This window comes from Microcaecilia unicolor, chromosome 3, assembly GCF_901765095.1.
Source record: "Microcaecilia unicolor chromosome 3, aMicUni1.1, whole genome shotgun sequence".
Classification (NCBI taxonomy): Eukaryota; Metazoa; Chordata; class Amphibia; order Gymnophiona; family Siphonopidae; genus Microcaecilia; species Microcaecilia unicolor.
This window is the reverse complement of record NC_044033.1, coordinates 187018136-187039592: the sequence shown is the minus strand read 5'-3', so window position 1 is coordinate 187039592 and position 21457 is coordinate 187018136. Positions and strand designations below refer to the sequence as shown.

Below are 21457 nucleotides of genomic sequence, written 5' to 3'. Positions count from 1 at the left end.
GTCTCAGCACTGCAGGGCTACCTTCACTTCCTGATGCGGGAAGGGCAGGGGAGAGAGGAGAATCACAACTTCAGGTAAAAGATTTTGCAAGTGAGTGGCGCCCTCTAGAGGTCGGCGGCCCCCTGCATTGCTTACCTCGCTTACCGTGTCAGCACGGCCCTGCAAGCAGGAGTCACCTGGGTCCTGGCTGGAAGGGAGATCTGGGGTGGCATGGGTGGTGGCAGTGGTGGGATCATGTGAGCAGGGTAGCTGATGTGTTACTTTAAACCAGGAGAGGAGGAATGAAGCTGTGGTGGCAAGTGGTTTTCTGGAAATAAGTTGATTAAAGAAAAATTGACTTGGAGAATTAGCGTCTTCTGGTTTGTTACTGAACCCCTCCTGATGGAGGCAGATGGCACAAGGAGGGGAAAGGAACTGTAGCTGCACTGGTTTCCTCCACTGTTGTGGAGTGGGTGGGCTGGGGGGGCCCTCTGATCACAGCATGGGGCTTCAGCCACTCCCTGGGGGGGGCAGGCCAGGCCTATGCTGCCCCAGGTCTCCCTTCTAGCCAGGGCCCAGGTGACTCCTGCTTGGCTTGTTTCCCCAGGGAGTAACTAAAGTCCTATGCCATGATCAGAAGGCCTTCCTAATCTGCTTACTCCACGATAGTAGAGGAAGCCGGTGAGGTTACAGTTCCTTTCCCTTCTTCGTGCTGTCTGTCTTTTATCAGGAGTTCAGTAACAAAACCAGAAGGCACTGACAGATTCTCCAAGTCAATTTTTCTTTAATCAGTTTATTTGCAGAAAACCACTTGACACAACCCTGTTCCACTGTTGGTAGTGCTAACACAGCTTCATTCCTCCTCTCCTGGTTTAAAGTAACACTTCGGCTACCCTGCTCACATCAGCTTTTTTTTTTTTTTATCAATTTATTTTTATTGAAAGAAAACAAATGATTACAAACTACTTAGAACCAAGCTGAAATACAGAAAAACCACCCCTCACCCCCTGTCCACCCCCCACCCCCAGAATCCAACCCAAAAGAAAATAAACTAGGGACACACTGTGACTCTGCAGTGTCCGCCTTACACATTTAACCAACCAACCAACCCCCCCAACCCTCCTGCTCAACAGCAACAAATAAAAGAGCAAGATGAGGCCACTTTTCCTTGTCAGGGTCATAACGACCACGAACTCTGTATGTCCAGTTCATGAACATGAGCCACTCTTGCCAACCAGTCCACCTCTGTAGGTCCAGAAGATGTCTGTTTCTGATTTTCAGCCTTTAACTGGTAAAGTTAAACTGGCCAAATAGAAGTGCACAAATAGCAGTCTTATCTTTGACTGGTTTAACTTAACAGGTTAATGCTGAATATCAACGCTTAACCGGTTAAGAGCCAGCCATCTGTATATATCTGAGTATTTAATGCTGTTTACGGACATGACCCAGCATTAAATATCAGAGCATAAAGCCGCCAGTGATAAAAACATTGCTGAATATAATCATATAAAGGGTTGGATTAACACTATATCAGGCCCCTTCTGTGTTACCACTACTAATTATTTCTATAGCACTACTAGATATATGCAGTGCTGTACACATTATTTTATTTATTTTAGTCACATTTGTACCCCGCGCTTTCCCACTCATGGCAGACTCAATGCGGCTTACATGGGGCAATGGAGGGTCAAGTGACTTGCCCAGAGTCACAAGGAGCTGCCTGTGCCTGAAGTGGGAATCAAACTCAGTTCCTCAGTTCCCCAGGACCAAAGTCCACCACCCTAACCACCAGGCCACTGTTGGATTATTTGTAGTAAATAATTAGCAGATTTTAGTACACACAGCTTCAGCTTTAGAAATGTTAATTTCTTTCTTCATCTCTCTCTCATTCACCCCTGAATAATTCACTGCTGAGTCACTTTAAAGTTGAAGTAACAAAACATCTGTTTACTCACAGTTTGTAGTTAGATTATAATCAGACAGGCTTATATATACATATTACTATACATTTGTATTATCAGCTCCTTCCATGTGCTTAGATGGTAATGGATGCTCACACCACCATAGATCCTCTCAGGTTAGGAGAGATCATGAGCTCCATGTGCTCCATGTGCTGCATCTGCTGCATCTAACTGTGTCTGACCCCACAGGAAGTTGCATAGCTGTGTGACCTCTCTAAGTAATTCACATCAGAGGTCACAGAGTAATCACAGAGAAATAATAGGTGACAGGCAATGCATGCAAAATACAATTACATTCCAACAAACCCCTTCTCATGCATAACTGTCATGCAATTATTTATTCATACAAAGTCCAAGCTTTATACGCAGATTCACAAAACGTTCTCTGGGTAACGGTTTGGTCATGATGTCAGCTGTCATCTCACTGGTGTGACAATAGTGTAGACTGATGACCCCTTCTTTCGCCAACTCTCGCACGTTGTGGTATTTCGTTGCGATGTGCTTGGTGCGTGACTGAACCTTGTCATTCTGTGACAGTCGGATGCAGCTCTGATTATCTTCCATTATCTGGATTGGTCTCTTTTCAGCTATTCCGAAATCCAGCATAAGTTTTTCAATCCACATCAGTTCTCTGCACGCTTCCGATACAGCCACGTATTCAGCTTCTGTAGAAGACAAACTCACAATACTTTGTTTATGACTGGCCCATGAAATTTGTACATTTCCATACATAAACACATATCCACTTGTGGACTTATAATCAGAATGATCCCCTGCCCAATCTGAATCACAGTAACATATTAGTTTTGGATTACTATTGGCTGAAATCTTTAATTTACAATCAATGGTACCCTTTAAATACCTTACCATCCTTTTAACTGCAGTCCAATCTGATTTGGTAGGTGAGCTGACCCTTCTGCTCAAAATTCCTACTGCATTTGCTATATCAGCCCTGTATGTGGTAGCTAGATATAAAAGCTTACCTATGGCTGATCTATATTGGATGTTATCTGGTAAAGGTTCTCTTACTGTTTCATCCTTCAGAAAATCAGTGATCATGGGAGTGCTTACAACTTGGGCATCTTGCATACCTAAACTTTCAATAAGCTCATTTATTTTCTGCTTCTGGCTTAGAAGATAAGAACCATCATTTTGTTTCTCAATTTCTATACCAAGATAGTATGACACATTACCAAGTTCTTTTATCTCAACATTGAGGTTTAAATATTTTACAATGTCCTTGTACTCTTGCTCACTTTTGCTTGCAATGAGCAGATCATCAACAAAAGCCAAAATGTATGCATATTGTCCATTTGTGCACCTAGTGTACAAGCATTTATCTGCTTCACCTTGCTTAAATCCTAAATTTGTCAATATTTCATGCAATTTGTCATTCCAACATTTTGCACTTTGCTTTAATCCATAAAGACCTTTGTTTAATTTACACACTAGCTGTCTTTGTTTTGTATTTATGAAACCTGTTGGTTGTTCCATGTACAAGTCTTCAGTTATATCTCCGTGAAGAAACGCTGTTTTCACATCAATGTGGTTGACTTGCATGCCTTTTGAGACTGCAATGCTCAGAAGTGTTCTGATTGTCGTGTGTTTCACTACAGGTGCAAACACTTCATCAAAATCTTCTCCATATTTTTGAAGATATCCCTTTGCCACTAATCTGGCTTTATACCTCTCCACTTTTCCTTGTGCATTCCTTTTTAACTTGAATACCCATTTGCATCCTATAGCTTTCTTGCCAGGAGGTAATTTTGTAAGAATCCAAGTATTATTTTTATCCAATGCATCAATTTCTTCTTGTGCAGCTTTATGCCATTCAGCAGCTTCTTCTGCTGGCATTTTCTCAATCTCATCCCATGTTAAGGGCTCTTGAGCTTCTGCTGACTTTGTTAGGTAAGACAGTCTTGGGGGTGGAACACCTTTGTTTTCCCTGGATGAGCGTCTGACAACAGGTTGGTCTGACCTTTCCGCATCCTCTAAATCTGAGAGTCCTTCTCCAATTGATTCCCCTTCTCCAACTGTACTGTCTTCTTCAATGATCCTTTCTGTGTCTGCTTCCTCTGCCTGTTCCTCGTTAGATACAGGTGAGTTGCTTTCAGACATCTGCCTTGGTATGGCATTTATATACACTGGCATGTCTATTATGGTTCTAGTTTCATATTCTGGATGATAAGGCTCATCTGGGATAATCCAGCCTTTATCAACCCTTTTGTTTTCATCAAAATATGTAACATGTCTTATGCCAACAATGCCAGTTTTCAGATTCAAAATTCTATATCCTTTGTGTCCTGGAGCATAGCCAACTAAAATGCCCCTTTCTGTTGTGGAATCCAGCTTATGCCTTCTTTGCTTTGGTTCATGAGCATATGCTGTACTTCCAAATGTTCTTATGTGTGACAGGTTTGGCTTCCTACCATGCCATGTCTCATGTGGTGTGCGCTCAGCGCCTTTAGTTGGCATTCTGTTTTGTAGGTACACTGCTGTGAGAATGGCTTCCCCCCATAGTCTTTTAGGGAGATTGCTATCTGACAGCATACATCTGGTCATTTCCACAAGTGACCTAAATTTTCTCTCTGCAACAGAATTTTGCTCTGGTGTATAAGCTACTGTTGTGATATGCTGAATGCCTTCTTGTTCTAGAAATGTGCGCATGCTTTGTGAAGTGAACTCACCACCATTGTCGGTCTGAAGAACCTTTGGTTTTCTTTCAAATTTATTGCTCACCATGGCTACGTATTTCTTCAGCATGTCTGTGACTTGACTTTTCTCTTTCAGCAAATAGGCCACACAATATCTAGAGAAATCATCCAAGAATATTAGCACAAATCTGTTATTTCCCAATGATGGGATATTAAACGGTCCACATAAGTCACTGTGTATTAAGTCCAGCACTTTATTACTCCTATTTCCTGTGTATGCAGGAAATGAGGGTCTCACACCTTTTTGAGTAACACAGTCTATGCATTTCTCCATTTTACCAGCATCTGCACTTATCTGAATGCCGGTGGCCAGTTGCTTACTGTAAAGATCCTGGATCACCTTAGAATCACGATGTCCCAGGCGGCTGTGCCAGATTTCCAGACTACATTTACCATCATTCTTCCTTACTTGCGCTATATGTGAGGCTTCACCTGAAATGTTCAGCTTATAAACATCATTATGCATAAAAGCTTCAGCATACACTTCATCATTTTTAGAGATTGTGCACTTACTGTTTTCAAAATGAATCGCAAATCCCTTCTTATCTAATGTAGATACACTAAGCATATTGCAAACTGCTTGGGGAATATACAAGACATCACTTACAGGAATTTCTTTAACTTCATTAGACACTTTGCATTTTAAGAATCCAATACCTTTTGCTTGGATCTTAGCAGTCCCTGCGTTTGCAGTTTTAAGAATACCTTCCTCTGGACACATTTCCTGAAAGAAATCCTTACAATTGGTTAAATGGCATGTGCTCCCCGAATCCAAAATCCAAGTACTTTCATTTGAATTATTATTTACCATAGTCAAAGATTTTTCTGCCATTAGAAAGCCCTTGTGTTTATCTTTGTCCTTCATACATTTCCTGGTTTGAAAATTCTTTAGTTCCATTGGCTTAGGTGAGCTAGAGGGAGTGTTTTGTGTTTCCTTACACCATTTAGATACATGTCCCTCCTTTCCACATGAGTAGCAAATCAGCTTGCCCTTGGGTGGAGTTTTCCCATAGCTCCGCCTTCCTCTGTTCTTTGCCAAGAAATTTGTTTCATTTCTCTCTGACTTGCTTTGAGAACACATCTCCTCAGAATCATTTATTATGCATTCCTGCCTTAGTTTTGATGTTGCCTGTTCAAAAGATTGCCCTTCAATGGCCTCATTTACAGACCTAAAAACATCAAACTTCTTTGATAGTGAGGTAAAAAGAAATGCTCTTTTCAATGCATCACACATGGGAATTCCAGAAAGTTCTAATTTTTGAAATGAAGACATAAGATGCATAATGTGATCATTACATTTACTTTTATCCCTTAATTTGGTTTCATTCAACTCTGCCAACCAAATTGGTTGCTGCTTTGCATATGTAGTTGCATACATAGTTCTCAGTTTATATAAAATGTCCTTTGGTGTATCTTTTCCCTCCACTAATATGGCTTGTTTCTCTGAGAGAGCTTCCAAAAGCATGCACTTCACATAATAGTTTGCATTGTCCCATTCAGCCATATTTTCAGCTGTTCTGTCTTGGTCTAAGCATATATTTAATCCTTTTGCTCGAAGGAGACATATGAATCTTAGTTCCCACTGCCGATAATTAAACTCAGTTAATCTAGGCACCTTGAGAGAATAGAAAAATGGTGAATTTCTTCCTTCAGCCATTTTCTTAGCCTTCTGTCTGCTGTGTGGGGGGAGAGAGAGACAGACTGAATCTTTCCTTTAAAACTTAAGAGAAAAATGTGGCCTTTTTTTCTGCCTGGTAATATTTCTCTTCTTTTTCAATTCCTGGACCCTGGGCCCATAACCCTTTTGTTGGATTATTTGTAGTAAATAATTAGCAGATTTTAGTACACACAGCTTCAGCTTTAGAAATGTTAATTTCTTTCTTCATCTCTCTCTCATTCACCCCTGAATAATTCACTGCTGAGTCACTTTAAAGTTGAAGTAACAAAACATCTGTTTACTCACAGTTTGTAGTTAGATTATAATCAGACAGGCTTATATATACATATTACTATACATTTGTATTATCAGCTCCTTCCATGTGCTTAGATGGTAATGGATGCTCACACCACCATAGATCCTCTCAGGTTAGGAGAGATCATGAGCTCCATGTGCTCCATGTGCTGCATCTGCTGCATCTAACTGTGTCTGACCCCACAGGAAGTTGCATAGCTGTGTGACCTCTCTAAGTAATTCACATCAGAGGTCACAGAGTAATCACAGAGAAATAATAGGTGACAGGCAATGCATGCAAAATACAATTACATTCCAACAGCCACTCCATTATATACAGGTACTTCCTCTGTCCTTAGTGGGCTCAGAATCTAAGTTTTTGTAGGTGAGACAATGGAAAGTGAGAGTGACTTGCCCAGGGTCATAAGGAGCTGCATTGTGAATTGAACCCAGGTCTCCAGGATCAAAGCCTACTGTACTAACCATTAGGCTACTCCTCCACACTTACTTCACCTCCCTGTGGAATAGAAGTGCAGCCAATGGCAGGCCTGAGCTGACCTGGGCCACTTGACTTTCACCTCAGGCCCACCCAGTAGCCAGCACACCATTCGTGTACCTGGCAGGGATCCTCAAACCCCATCAGCTGAAGACATCTGAAGTCTGCCACCCCCCAGTCAGCAAAGCAAAGCAGTCGGAAGCACTTTGCACTAGTGAAGACAGCACAGTGGGCATGCTCATTTCTCACGTATGAACTGAGCATGCCCACAGTGCTGGTGACACACTCCAGATGTCTTTGGTTGGCAGGGCTTGGGGTTCCCCACCAGCTAAGGTTTTTAAATTAAGTTTGTTAGAGGAGCAGGGGAAGAGGATGAGAAGAGAAAATGGGTGCTCACTCCCCACCAAATTCCTTTCTGGCTACACTACTTTCATGAAGTCACATTCTTTCTGTGCCTCCACCCCTCTGGACCTTCATTCACAGCCTGTTTCTCAGTTCACTTCTCTTGATGTGGCCTGAGGAAAACTGCAGGGGCAAGTTGTGAGTGAGCACAGAAGTGGCAGTACCAAGCTAGTGGTTACAGCAAGGAGGTTTGATAGCAGGAGATGGCATGAGCCTATCTGGCCCATTAGGTGGGCTGAAGCCAGTAGGCAGAGCCTGTTGCCCTATCAATTTCATTGTTTTGGGTGTACCAATATGGTGGTGGCTACACTGGTGAGAATTAAAATTTCCTTGGGTGGATTAGTTGGAGACCAGCTTCAGCCTTGTGACATCATACCCAGTGTACCTGAATGTAACTCACTTTGAGCTACTACTGAAAAAGGTGTGAGCAAAATCTAAATAAAACAAAGAAACATAATGCTGTCTTCTGTTATCAAACCTCCTTGGGTTACAGCAGATGGCCAAAAACCTGAGAAGCCAGATTCTGCATCCAACTTCTCTGAAGCTCCTTGAGACTTTGGTAAGTGCTTTTCGCCCTCCATTGCTTCAGGAAAGGAGGCGGGCCCATTGGACCACCAGGGACTATTTTTTTGTTCTTAATTCAGTTTGGATCAGGGAGGGGAGGGGGAGAGGAAGGAGGCTAGTCATGTAGGAGGGGGCAATCAAGTCAGGGCAGTATTGTTAGGGAGGGAACTGGTCCTGTTGAGGGGGGGGGGGGGGTGTGCCAGTCATGGGGTTGAGAGGGTGCTGGAGGGACATTATGTATGTTAGTGGAGTAAAAGGGAGAGAGATGGGACTGATGCTGACTGCAGTGGCTCTATGTGAGCTTCAGACCTGGTGAGGGGTTTCTGGTGCTGAACCCCTGTGGCAGACAGCGCACAGCCCTGCATTGTGGCGGGGTAGCTGATAAGCACTTTAGCATTTCAATATGCCGTGTGCTGATATCTACCGTGGGAGTAAACCTCAGCACAGAAACCTTTTTAACATGCAGCAGCCATTATTAAACTGCTCATTAAGGGCACACTGCAGCCTTCGATAGGTTTCTGCATTGCCCCCAAGTGAGCCCCTGCTTTAGTTCACTTCCTCCTGTATAATGGCCCTCTATGTGCTTATCCCAGATTTTTATGAATTACTACATTTGCCTCCAGCACCTCCCCTGGGAGGCTGTTCCATACATTTACCACCTATTTTTAATGAAGAATGGTTTGCTAATATTATTCCTGAGTCCACCCTCTCTGAAGAACTTATTCTAAAGTTTCCTTTCACTGAAGAACGCTTGTTTCGTGTGTTTTTAAATACTTCTAAGGTATGTTAATGTCTCTATCATATCCCTATCTCTGCCCCCTCCTGTAAGCTGGGCCGCCGAGAGGGGGGGACAGGGGGGACAAAAGTCCCGGGGCCCGGGCCTCCAGGGGGACCCAGTGCCGCCGCCTGGCCCGCCCTCCGTCACTCCCAGAACTAACCTTAAGCCTCCTTTCACTTCGCAGCAAGCAGCAGCAGGTCAGGCCACTCCTTCCTTCCATGTCCCGCCCTCGCCTGACGTAACGTCCGTGAGGGCGGGGCATGGAAGGAAGGAGGAGAGGTCTGCCCTGCCGCTGCTTGCTGCGAAGTGAAAGGAGGCTTAAGGTTAGTTCCGAGGGCCCGGCCCGATAGCGGGTGGAGGGGGGCCTGGCGACCTCGGGTGGGTGGGCTGCGGGGGGCCCAGCGACCTCAGGTGGGCGGTGACCTCGGGTGGGGGAGGCCAGGGGCGGCCTTGTCCTGGGCCTGGCTCCGGCGGCCCTGCCTGTAAGATAAACACATCCAAATCATTTGTTTCATTGAGCTTTTTATAACACAGACTCTAGTCTACACGGTTTTGGTGACCGTGGCCCTTTCTGAACTGCTTCTTTTCTGTTGTTTTCATGATGACATCTCACCACACCAGTGATTTATACAAGGGCATTATCCCCTCCCATGTTTCTACTGGCTCCACCTCTCCCTATGCACCCTTGCAAATCTCTGCCTCTGGCTGCAGCCTATTACACTGCTCTGCAATCTTGAGATCATCAGATACAGTTAGCTCAAGATCTCGCCTGTTGCACATTAGCATACCGACCTCCCTCACTGTAGATCTCTCCTGTGAAGTTCTGTACCAAGTGCCAACCCCCCCCCCCCCCACCCCATTTCTTTTTTTTGTTCTGAATCACAGCTATCAAGCAGCTGAGCACTCTTTTTCTGTTCTTAGCTCTCTCCTTATTTTAGTTAATCAGGAGCATCTTTACATCATTTGCAAAAAGATGGAAGTTCCTGCTAACTCCTCTACGATATTACTTATGAACCTGGCCTGTGGTGGCATCCTCACTCCCCTTTCCTCTGTTGCCCATTATACAACCAGTTTCTAATTTACTCAACCACCTTTGGGCCTACCCCTGGCTACTCTGCTTTTTTATAAGCCTTCTGTGTGGTACTGTCACAAGCTTTACCGGAATCTACATATACCATATCCAGTACTCACGCTGGATCAAATTCTCTGGTCACCCAAAGAAATTACTTAGTTTGACTTCATTACCTCTTTGCTAAAAGGGGCGTAACCAGACTTCAGCGGGAGGGGGTCCAGAGCCTGAGGTGAGGGGGAACATTTTAGCCCCCCCCCCCCGCCGCCACCACCACCACCTTTGACCCCCCCCCCCCCCCCAGCGCCAACCTTTTCGACTCCCCCTTCCCACTGCCGCCAACCCTCCCCCGCCGTCGCCATCGCGTACCTTTGCTGGCCGGCTTCCCCAACCCCCGCCAGCCAAAGTCCTCTTCTCCGGCGCAGCCGCGTTGCTGATATGCAAACTGCGTTCCTGATCTGCAAGGCTTCTGTTTCTGTGAGTTTGACGTCCTGCATATGTGCAGGACGTCAGACTCACAGAAACAGAAGTCTTGCAGATTAGCAACGCGGCTGCGCCGAAGAAGAGGACTTCGGCTGGCGGGGGTTGGGGACCCCCACCAACAAAGGTATCCAATGGCGGCTAAGGCGGGGGAGGGTTGGCGGCAGGAGGGGGGGTCGAAGGGGTTGGCGGCGGGGGGCCAGGGCCAAATCTATGGGGGCCCATGCCCCCGTGGCCCCACGTAGCTATGCCACCATGCTATTTCACATCTTGCCAGCTGCCAGAATAACATATTCTAAGGTCCTTCCCTTTGGCTAAATGACCTGCAGCTACCAGCCGCTTCTCCATTTTCATGGAGAAGGATGGGGTCTGTCCTGCTGTTGGAGCAGATACACCCCATCTGGCCCAGAAATTTCCTTCTACTCTACTACTGGAACAGATCTATTTTCAGTTTTGGAGAAAGTTGAAAACGTGGCTGTTCCTGCAATGGATGAGTTAGTATAACTGATATCGTTCTGATGAGGAAGCAGGACATAGTGATTCAGCTTTGTTATGATTGGTATCCTGTGGAATCAGTAGTGAAATGAAGTATGACAGGTGGGTTAATCAATGTTTTAGCCAGTCATATCAAAAGGAAATGTTTATATTTGTGATGGTTTTGAACCCTAATAAGTGAAGAAGTGGGGTAGAAATGCCTGTTTAAATTAAAAATTATACTTCCAGCTCAGTCAGAGCCAGAGCTGGGATCTGGCACCCTGTACCTTAAGTCACAACCACTCTGAGATTTTTCCCCCTCCTATTTTTATATCCACCAACATACCTAATGTGGTTACTAAAGTGATTATCTAACCAGAGGCCATGCACCAGGGCTCCTTCTGGAACCTTGCAATCAAAAGCCCTGAATCTGGCCACTAGGTGTCACCCTTAAACAAAAACAACTTCCTTCCCCTCCACTCTTTTCTCTTACCCTGGGGGCTGCGAATAATGCCTCTGCAGCATGCCTAGCCAGTGTTGCCAGGTGGGCGGTTTTACCAATTGGGCAGTTTTCCGCAACCCGCCGCAGGAAATTTTTGCCCGCGGAGGGTTGCGGTTTTTTGGGCTTGTTTTGGGTCTTTTGGGCGGTTTTTAAAGCGGTTTTTTCGGCCGCGGGGGCGGGGTTAGTGATGTTCTGGGCGGGGCCGATGATGGGGAGGCGGGGCCGATGACGGTGGGGGCGGGGGTGATGACGGCGGGGGCGGGGGTGATGACGCGGGGGTGGGGTGTCAGGGGCGGGGTTTGACTTTGGGCAGGTTTTGGGCAGGATTTGGGCTCGTTTGGGTGGGAAAAACATTTTCCACCTGGCAACCCACTCACTGATCCAGGGAGCAGAATACCCAACCTAGGAATCAACCTGGAGAGTTCAGCACTTGTTAACTCAGCCACCAGGCCAGCTCGGGCCATCTTGTCCATTTTCAATTGCTAGTTTCTTGTGACTCCTGTAATTGTGGTATCTTGCGCTCTAACACAAGTTACTCTTCTATCTGTTGTCCTTCCCCAGTCCCTTCAAGTATTTGTTCATTATTTCTGCATTGTCACCCTCCCTGCTTTGCACCTTTCCCCCTCTTATTCAAACAATCCTGCCTCTGCCCTTCCTTTCATAGATATGCTTGAGTTTTCTCATCTTATTTCACTGCAGGACCTTTTTCTTTCATTCCTTTCATCCATAGTAGTTTTTTCTGTTTTCTCTCACCATGCCCTTTAGCAGCAGCAGTGCTGAATGATCCCTTTTCTAGAATGCACCATCAGTGGAGTCAATAGAAGCTACCAATGTAACAGCGAATTCCTTCCCTCTCTCCTTGAGCCTGTGCATCAGGGCAGTCACTGGACAAAACAGCATTCTCCTTTCCTTCTCACACTTCTATGCTCATAGACCAACTTAAAAGTGTGATGTGGTGTCGTCTTTTCCTGTAGGACTGACCCAAAGGTATTTTATACCCTAGGTGACCCTCCAGCTATGTGCCCCCTACCCCCAGAAGTGGCTCAAGGCCCTACCCACCCACCCTCATAGCCCAGCATCTCCATTTTCTTCCCCAGTCCAGTATCTACCTTTCCCTCCCTTCTTTCCCACTATAGTCCAGCATCAATTCTTCCCTTCTCCAACCCTCCATATTCCAACATTTATCTTCTCTTCCCTACTCTCCACCTCCCATAACCCAGCATCTCCCTTTCCCTCCCCCCATACTCCAGCATCCTCCTTCTCCTCCTTTCTCTGTAGTTCATCAACCCTTCTTCTTTCTACTCTCCACCCCCTCATAATCCAGCATCTCCATTTCCTCTCCCTACACAGGTAGCCAGCATTTATCTTCCCCTATCTCTCCCCCTCCCCCCCAAAATCCAGCATCCAGTGGCATCTGTAGACAGAAATATTTGGGATGGTAACAGGGGGCAAGATAGGTATGGAGGGGGCAAAGCCAAAGCGCCATTTTCTCACATCACCATGGCTCTCTATGCATACCCCCCCCCCCCCAGCTAATTTTAGCTACTAGGTAAAATCCCATTATAATTGATAGCATCATTCAACAAATTGTTCTGTGTGAAGTCTGGATTCTCTACAGGATTGGACAGAATCTCAATACAAACTCTGTGAAGCTAGCCCTCTTACATGTCATACAAAAAATATTCAGGAAATTAACCAAACCTTTTTTAAACCCTGCTAAGCTATCTACTTTTACCACATTCTCTGGCAATGAATTCCAGATTTTACACATTGAGTGAAGACATATTTTCTCTGGTTGTTTTAAATTTACTATTTAGTAGCTTCATTGCGTGGCCCCTAGTTCTAGTATTTTTGGAAAGATGGACCATCACAACCTGGATTTCCTGTGCTGAAGGCCCAGTCCCTGCATCAGGTATTTTATCTTACATTCAGACTGTGACAAAACAGTGGGTTTTCAAGCCTGTAAAACTGCATTTGTTCTTGAAGTGTATTTCTCTAGCTTGGCCAGCAGATGGTGCATGTGTATGTTTATTTAAAGCAATTACAGTGAACTGACTGTTCCCTCTTTAGTTAATAGATAGGAGGTAACCTGCAGTGATGTGGCCAGCTACTTTTAAAACTTGTTATTCTGGGTTCTGGTTGGCCTAAGAGCTCAAAATTAATCTAGGATGTACTGGCTTTTTCTCCAGTTTTAGCCAGAGAAAAGAGAGAAGGACGTCTTTGCTGAGGCCTTGTGAACAGTTATATTTGATAACTTGTGAGCAGCTATATGTCCTGGTTCCCAGGTACTATTTAGATAGTAAACAAATGTTTAGATAGTTTTATAAGTATTCCTATTTTAGTTATCTGTTATTGTTTTGCTGATTGCATCTTTTTTGTTCATTGTTCTAATTTTTCATGACAATAAACATTTTTTTATTGCCTCTGCTTTTCTGAACTAAGAATTCTGGTGGTTTGTGTGTTGGTTCTGTGGGTGCTTTCTAGGAACTGTGGGACCACTGGGAGTGTGGCCCCAGTAACCTAGAAATCACTGGGGAATAAATTGAGAGGAGACTCGCCCAGAGGTGGTTGGGATCCAGTCTGTGGTAGGAGGGTGCTAGTGTACAGTACAAGCGGCAGGTGCAGGCGCACTTCAGCTGTGCTGGGGATAGACCCTCTAAGTGGCCGCGGAGTAGCCCCAGGCGGGTGGCTAGGCGTTTTGTAACACAGACCTTTACTGTTCTAATTTCCTTCTCAGTTTCCTCATCTTTCCTCTGCCCTTTACCAAATTTCCAAGTTTATTGGATTATTTGATATACCGCTTTTGAGAACCCTATCAAAGAAATTTACAATATTCCCCAAATTCTATAAATGACGCTCAAAATTGCACATGCAAATTTGGATTTGCGCTCAATGTGTATGTGCAATCTGATTAATGAGCTAATTAGTGCCAATAAATTGGATGCTAACAAATCAATTATTGGTGGTTATTGGCAGTAATTAGAATTTACGTGCACATCTTGCTAAGCGCTATTCTGTAAAGATAAGCACCTAGATTTTTCAGAGTACAACTAAAAAGGGGGCATGGGCGGATCAGGGGCATTCAGTAAGGATGCGTGCAGTATTGTAGAATTCGGGAGATCTGGCCCTAATCTAGGTGCATTCCTAGCAGGTTTCAGTTAGTGTAAATCCTTGCGCCCAATTTTGGGTGTGGATCTCGGCACTGAGCGTTATTCTATAAACAGTGCCCAACTCGGAGCACCCTTTTCAGAAGAGCACTCAGCGCTCATTTTTTTTCAGCACCCAAATATTGAAATCTAGTCCTATATGTTTAAATGAACAAAAACAAAACAAAAAAATGTAATAAAATAAAAATATGTAACTCTTGTCCCTATAAGCTAGTTCTCTGAGTATCCTGCCCTCTCTACATTGGCCTGTGAGCTTTGGATTTTCAACCATGGTTTACAGTACCCTATGCCCCCACCTCACCTTCCCCCATCAGAAATTTGGGTTGCCTGCATCAGGACTGATCTTCCCCAAGCCTTCCGTCTTACAGGTCCCAGGGTAAAAACACTGGACAAAGCTCGCAGGTGGCAACAATTTAATAACTCACACCGTGTGATGTTTGAAGTTTTGCCATCATGAAACACTTTAATAAATACAAAGCAAAATTTGGAAAGGGCCAAGTCACACATAGATACCCTGCTGCAAGTGCAAAATGAGCAGCTGAGCCTGTATTTAACTCCTGTAATGCAACATTGTCTCTTATGTGATGCCCGGCTTCCGTCCTCCCATGCTGCAGGGGGAATCCTTGTGGTACCCCTCCTCCTTCTCCAATCTGAGCAGATAGGGGGCAGTGGCATCTGTGAATCCCAGTGTCATTACTTCCCTTACAGCATAAACCCAGAACCTAGAGAAGTCATTGGGAGCAAAGATGTGACATACCTGTGCTTCAGCACATTGGTTTTCCTGAGAGAGAGAGAGAGAGAGAGAGAGAGACTCTAGTTGCACAACACTGGCCACTTTGTGCTGCTGGAGGGTCAATCCCATGTTACTGGTTAAATCAGAGCTTCTCCCATTTGTGCTACGAAATAGTTCATTAGCCATACATGCTTCAGAGATGGTCTCACCTCCTCTCCAAACACACACATGCACCAGATCCCCAGACATTCACAAGAGGAGCTTTTTAAAGCACACCCGCTTATATTCATGCTGCAAACAGAAAAATTAATTATTCCCACTAAAGGACACTGGGGGTGATAGTCAATATCCCAGACAGTGCCACTGAACATCTCGGAGGACCACCTCAGCACAAGCCGGTCAGTGCCAGGGTGCAACGGGGGCGGAGTCAGGAGTTAGCGGCAATATTTAGTCCACTAACCAGGAAACTATCCAGCTAAAGCCAAGCCAGCAAAAAGGCTGTCTACAACTTTTATCTGGTTTGCTATCCAGGTACCAGTCGGAATATTGCTGCCAGTGACCATCAAATACCTGGATATCCAGTGCTATTATAATAAAGTATGGCCCAGCTCTGAATATCTGAGCATAAAAAGCCTATTAAGGCCAGTGTTTAAAGAAAAATTGCTGACCACCATATGCTAGATATTGCTCTCATTGTTTTCAACCCCCCCCCCCCCCCAAGAAGAGAATCATTTCTAAAATGATTATCTTGTTTGCCTGTACACTGTTAAGCATTTTAAAAGATGTTCTAAACAGTTGGGGTCTCTTGATAGTAAAGATTAATGTGTTTAAAGAATATCTGAGATTGTTCAGCTGTAAAAACCTTCTCACTCATTCACAAACTCCCCGCTGCCCCTGGACCCAGTCTTGACTGTCTCTATGCTGCAGGGAAATTCCACTGCACAAAGACCTACCTCAGGAGCCCAGCCCTTCGTATCTCAAATATAAGGCCGTAATGACAGTTCCGCCACATGGGGTTTTTACTGCATAGCTATCATGGGTAGGTGCGCATATTAAACAATATCTTAAGCCATGGGGTAGCATAACTCAAGTGCACTGGTGCCATCAACGCACCAGTACTGCATCAATGCTGGGGAATCAGACTGCTGGGGGGGTAAGGCACTGATTATCAGCAAAGAACTGCTGTCTGTTCCCAAGTGTGGTCAGGATGCAGGATCTGGGCTTAAGAACCAAGGCACATCACACCAACACAGAGACCCAAGCAAGCACTGGCACCTCAAGGTGCTTTTCAAGTTAAGATGCAGCCTGTAGTAGAGATCCTTACTGCATACCAGAGGCGGACAACAAACACACAGTAAATAAACGGAGGAAAAGCTTTTCATTCCAGTGTGTTTAATCATCTCTTAGTCAGCTCGGACCATTTTAACCTCCTTTGGCAGTCCCCCTCAGTCCCTCCCCTCGACTCTTCCTTCTTTATTAGCTCTTGTCCTACTCCCTCACCTCTCTCCTTGCCATTAACTTGTCCTTTCTGCTGGTTTAGTCTTTCTGTGCTGCCACCTTTAGGCAGTTTGATGCTCTGCAGCTGTTCATGGCAAGGCTTATACCTCTGAGCAGGATTCTCCTGGACAAGAGGCCAGCTGGAAAAAAACCCCATGGGTATCCCCACTGTGCTTCTAGCTCATACAGCACCTCCAGCGCTGTGTACATTTAGCAGTGTCATAGAATAAAAAGCACTCAAGCAGTATGCATAGCTTCAGGCAAAATAAGCATGTTAAAATTTGGAAAGCTCCCCCCTTTTCCCACCCAAACAAATACACAAAGTAATCCAGATACTTCAGTGCTGTGCCTCCCTGGACTCCTGTACTAACAGCAGCCTGCTATGCAGAGCACAAACACAGCGTGAACAGCTGCAGAGGGACCACAGAGGAGGGGATTCTTCCAAATCTCCAACCTTAAAATGAAGCATTGCAAAAGTTTTGAGAGAAGACCGGGCCAGAGCTGGCATCTACTGTTGCTCAGGGAAGGGAATGCACTTAGCACTGTTCCCTTCAGCACTTACTGCCACTACCACCCCAGGGCTCCTACATTTGACCCTCTTAAATGATGTAACTCAGGTCTGGGAGGCAGTAAGCAATAGAGTAATTTGTATTTTGAATGCAGCCATGAGTTGCAGATCCAGTGCTGGCTGTGACAAAGGGTATCCATCTTTTACTAGGGAAGAGAGGGAAGGGTGCATGTCTTATACTGGGAGGAGAAGTACAAAGTTTATCTTTTATAGCAGCGGTATCCCAAAGCACATCACAAGCAAAGACAAAAAGTGCAGCCCTTTCTAGTGTAGAAAGTAGGCGGCAATTTTTCTGTTGACTAGCACGCAGCACATCAAACGTGAGAATGTGAACGGTGAGAAGATGGCAGGCAGTGATGGTTTCACTGGGTGAGAACTTGCTCTGGATTCCCTGGCTGACTTGCTTTGGTAGGTCCTTGAGGTTTAGGCACAGTGTCTGGCTGTGGTCCAAAGATTACCATGAAGTCAACTCAGCAGCCCTCAGCCACAACTTCAGCACAGAGTGTCCACATTCCTCTTCCCCTGTTTCCCATATCAGCCTGACAACAGCTGACACTCAGCTCGCCATCAGACTGGGCACAGAGGTAAAATCCAAGGTGTCCCCCAGGAATCTTCATTTAAAATTGGCCCTCCTTCTATAAAAAAAAAGAGAATTCCCCCACAGGAGCCCCAGGCTGTGTCCCAGGGGTTGACAGTCTATGAAGCATTGTGGGAGTACCCGTCATTCTCATTCCAGTTCGTCACCCATTCTTTCCTCTGAATGGTCCCCGTCTTCTCTTCCTTGTACAACTGGCGGTCTTCGCGTGGGATCTTCACTGCATGGTACTGTGGGACTTTGTTCTCATGGTAACGGGTCCGCTTGAAGAAGCCACACTGGAGAGAAAAGGATGGAAAAACAAAAATCAGATGTAAGAAAAGGACAGCGCATTCTTGTGTTTGTTTGATCTAATAATCAGCTTTTTCCCCTGCCTGATCCATTCTGTGATCTCATTATCTGGTGCCTAAGACATCACAATTCGTCTCTGTTGGGTAAGAGATGCTAGAGAGCTTGCTGCCAGATGCCTGCTCTCTAAGGAATAAACCCTGCAAGGTACGCTGGAGGCTCTTTCAAACAAGTATCACAAGAAATAACTCTTGTGAATGCAACACAATTATGGGAACACATCTGATCCTGCATAATGTCTGTGAGGTCACCATAGAAGAACAGTTTTCTGCTTACTGTTGTTTAACTGATCTCCTTGTCTTGTTTCACTCTCCCTATTTTGTGGTCTAAGGAAGAGTATAGAATTACCTGATTGAAATAATTCTTGTGTATTACTTTCTCTGTATTTCTGGCAAGTTATTTTATTGCTTGTAAATTTGAATTCTTATAAAAAAAAAAGAACAGGTGTTTGCAAGATGCTGTAAGGTCCAAACAGGACCCTCCATCACTGCAAAAGAAATGGTTACAGGTAAGGAATCAGAAACCTCCCAAACCATCATGAAGAGTTGTCATGGAAAGGGTGCCAATGACAGAGAATCCCAGTGAAATTAAAGAAATCAAAATAGTGGTGTCTTCTTAAGAATGTAAATCTGGATTTCAATTTTCATAAGTAGCTCAAGGGTTAATTTGTAAGTTACAAAAATGTACAGAAATTAAGGAGAACTAGGAGATCGGACTAACTTTTTATTAGCTGTTAAAAGAATGTGTAAGGGGTAAATATGAATGTGAGAAAGGAAGGAAGGTTGTTTGCTCTCCTTTCCCAGGCACAGAAGTAAATTCGCTAGATATGTAGTGTGCTGTTGTCTACCTGAAAGTAAAGGCCCTTTATCTTAATGTCATAAAATTGTGACTTGCGCTGTTAGTAGTCAGAGAGAATAACAGACTGCTTCTGAACTTTGCATTCTTTCTCATCCACTCAAGTAGTCTGGTTATAAATAGAAACTTTCAGTTGGCAAAGATGTGTTTAAATGTATTTCTTATTAACACACTACATCAAGAGGGGATGAACTGAAGCAAAGGACTTCCTTGTCGGGAAAACACTCTGGAATTCTCTTCCTGTTTCTATTCCTTAAAATCTTTTTTTTTTTTCTTCCTTGATTGTGTTCTGTTGTTCACCACTTCAGGTTCAAATTGTTTGGGAAGAGGGTAGTATATAAGTGCAATAACTAACTAACTCTGCCACTGTCACTACTGTTACTGAATTAAAAGAGAATTTGTATACACAAACGATAGGAGTCAGAGGAATCATCTGACAATTGTATGGTTTTCAGAGAAGATGGAATGAGATGAGTCAGAGAAATGTACACTTACGCTTCTGCCAAGGACATAACAACAACAAAAAAACAAAGAAAATACCAGCACCTGTACTGTGGGGAGAAAAGAGCATTTCAATTTTCACAGATCTAAATAAAATCACAGTACAGAAAAGGAAAATGTTTCTGGCAAGGCAGGGGCCCACCCACTTAGGGCTCAGGCCCATCCAACAGTAGCACATGGTAATGAAAATGCTGCTCTCCACAATACTGGCACCTTCACATGCTCAGTTTTCAGCGCATGCCTGCTGCAGACTACCAAGGTGGAGACTGGAGAGCAGGGTTGCCAGGTGGAAAATTTTTTTCCAGCCCAAAGGAGCCCAAAATCCAGCCCAAAACCCGCCCAAACTCAAACCCCGCCCCTGACACCCCCGCCCCCGCGTCATCACCCCCGCCCCCGCTGTCATCAACCCCGCCCCCGCCGTCATCGGCCCCGCCTCCCCCATCACTAACCCCGCCTCCCACGTCACTAACCCCGCCTCCCACGTCACTAACCCCGCCTCCCACGTCACTAAACCCGCCCAGAAACGTCATTAACCCCGCCCACCGCGGCCGAAAAAGCCTGCGAAAAAACCGCCCCGAAGCCAAAAAGGAGCCCAAAAAACCGCAACCCGCCGCGGGCAAAAATTTCCCGCGGCGGGTCGCGGAAAACCACCCAATTGGGCAGTAAAACCGCCCACCTGGCAACACTGCTGGAGAGAAGCTTTTTCCCACCAGCTGAGATATTTTTTTGATGTGGGGGTGGGGGAGAGAACATTTGGTGCCCACCCACTTCTTGCCTAGGCCCACCCAAAATCTGCTGTCTGGCTACACCCCTTGAGCAGACAAATTTGAAATCAAAGTTTGGATTTTCTGTCCTGCAAGGATGAAAATCACTATGAATAATATGGCCAAAACTTGTGAGGATTCTTATGAGCTAGGCTATATTAATTTTCTTTTGGAAAACAAACCACCCTTGTGTACAGAAGAAGATAAACAAAGAAAACTGTGATCAGAGAGCGAGTAATCCTAGCTAAGCCTGTGGGCTGATTTTTTTTTTCATTGTTAATATAAGCACACAATAAGAATTTGCATCTGAGTTCAGGTTTAAGTAAGATTCTTGATTGTGACTGGAATAACTGCAGAACTTTGTGAGTGCCTGACAGACTGGGTAAGAATTACTGTAGGTGGGCTCACGTGAAATTTGGGAGCTTCAGATTTATGGGCAGATTTGGTTTTGAGGACTGTAAAATCAAGTTTCCTGTACAAGTTTACTCTAAAAGCACACTGGAGTCCTTGAAGCAGTGTGAAAAACGGGCAAGCAAACATTGCACAACCAATAATGAACTGTTGCACAAAATTTAGTAAAACTCAAAAATAACAATAGTGTAAACCATGCACATCCAAATAACTACTAAATCCAGTGACAGTAAGTACTATTCTTCCAACCCCAAAAAATTGTTTTAGATGTTTTAAATATACAATTTTTCACTTAAAAGGGAGGAAAAAGCTCAGCAACCAAAAGTAATTGCCATCGGCTGGGTACAACGCACTTGATTTCCAAGGCTCCTTCTGACTAAGACCAATCATCGGCTAAAAACCTCAAAAAATTATCGTTTCAATTTTGCTCATTCAATGTTGTTTTCTTTCACTTGGACAATTTCACCATTTTAAGGCAATATGAATGTCTTCTGTACCATCGTGATTTTCACAATGAATTCAGTCACTGTTCAAAATCTTTTCTTGTACCTGCCATATGGAGGAGTGGCCTAGTGGTTAGAGCACTGGTCTTGCAATCCAGAGGTGGCCAGTTCAAATCCCACTGCTGCTCCTTGTGATCTTGGGTAA

At 44.7% G+C, this 21457-nt stretch overlaps 1 protein-coding gene across 4 annotated transcripts in view; it reads right to left on the bottom strand.

Annotated features, from left to right (window-relative positions):
* Window positions 1–14973: 14973 nt before the first annotated feature.
* Window positions 14974–21457, bottom strand: part of ITGA7 (integrin subunit alpha 7) — a 177501-nt gene continuing 171017 nt past the window's right edge. For 2 of the 4 annotated variants that reach the window (XM_030196791.1, XM_030196792.1), the window contains exon 25: window positions 14974–18208. In XM_030196791.1, coding sequence (XP_030052651.1) covers window positions 18032–18208 — 177 coding nt within the window. In that variant the 3' untranslated portion in view covers window positions 14974–18031. The remainder of the gene's footprint in view (window positions 18209–21457) is intronic. The other 2 variants (XM_030196794.1, XM_030196793.1) reach the window with 2 other exon arrangements.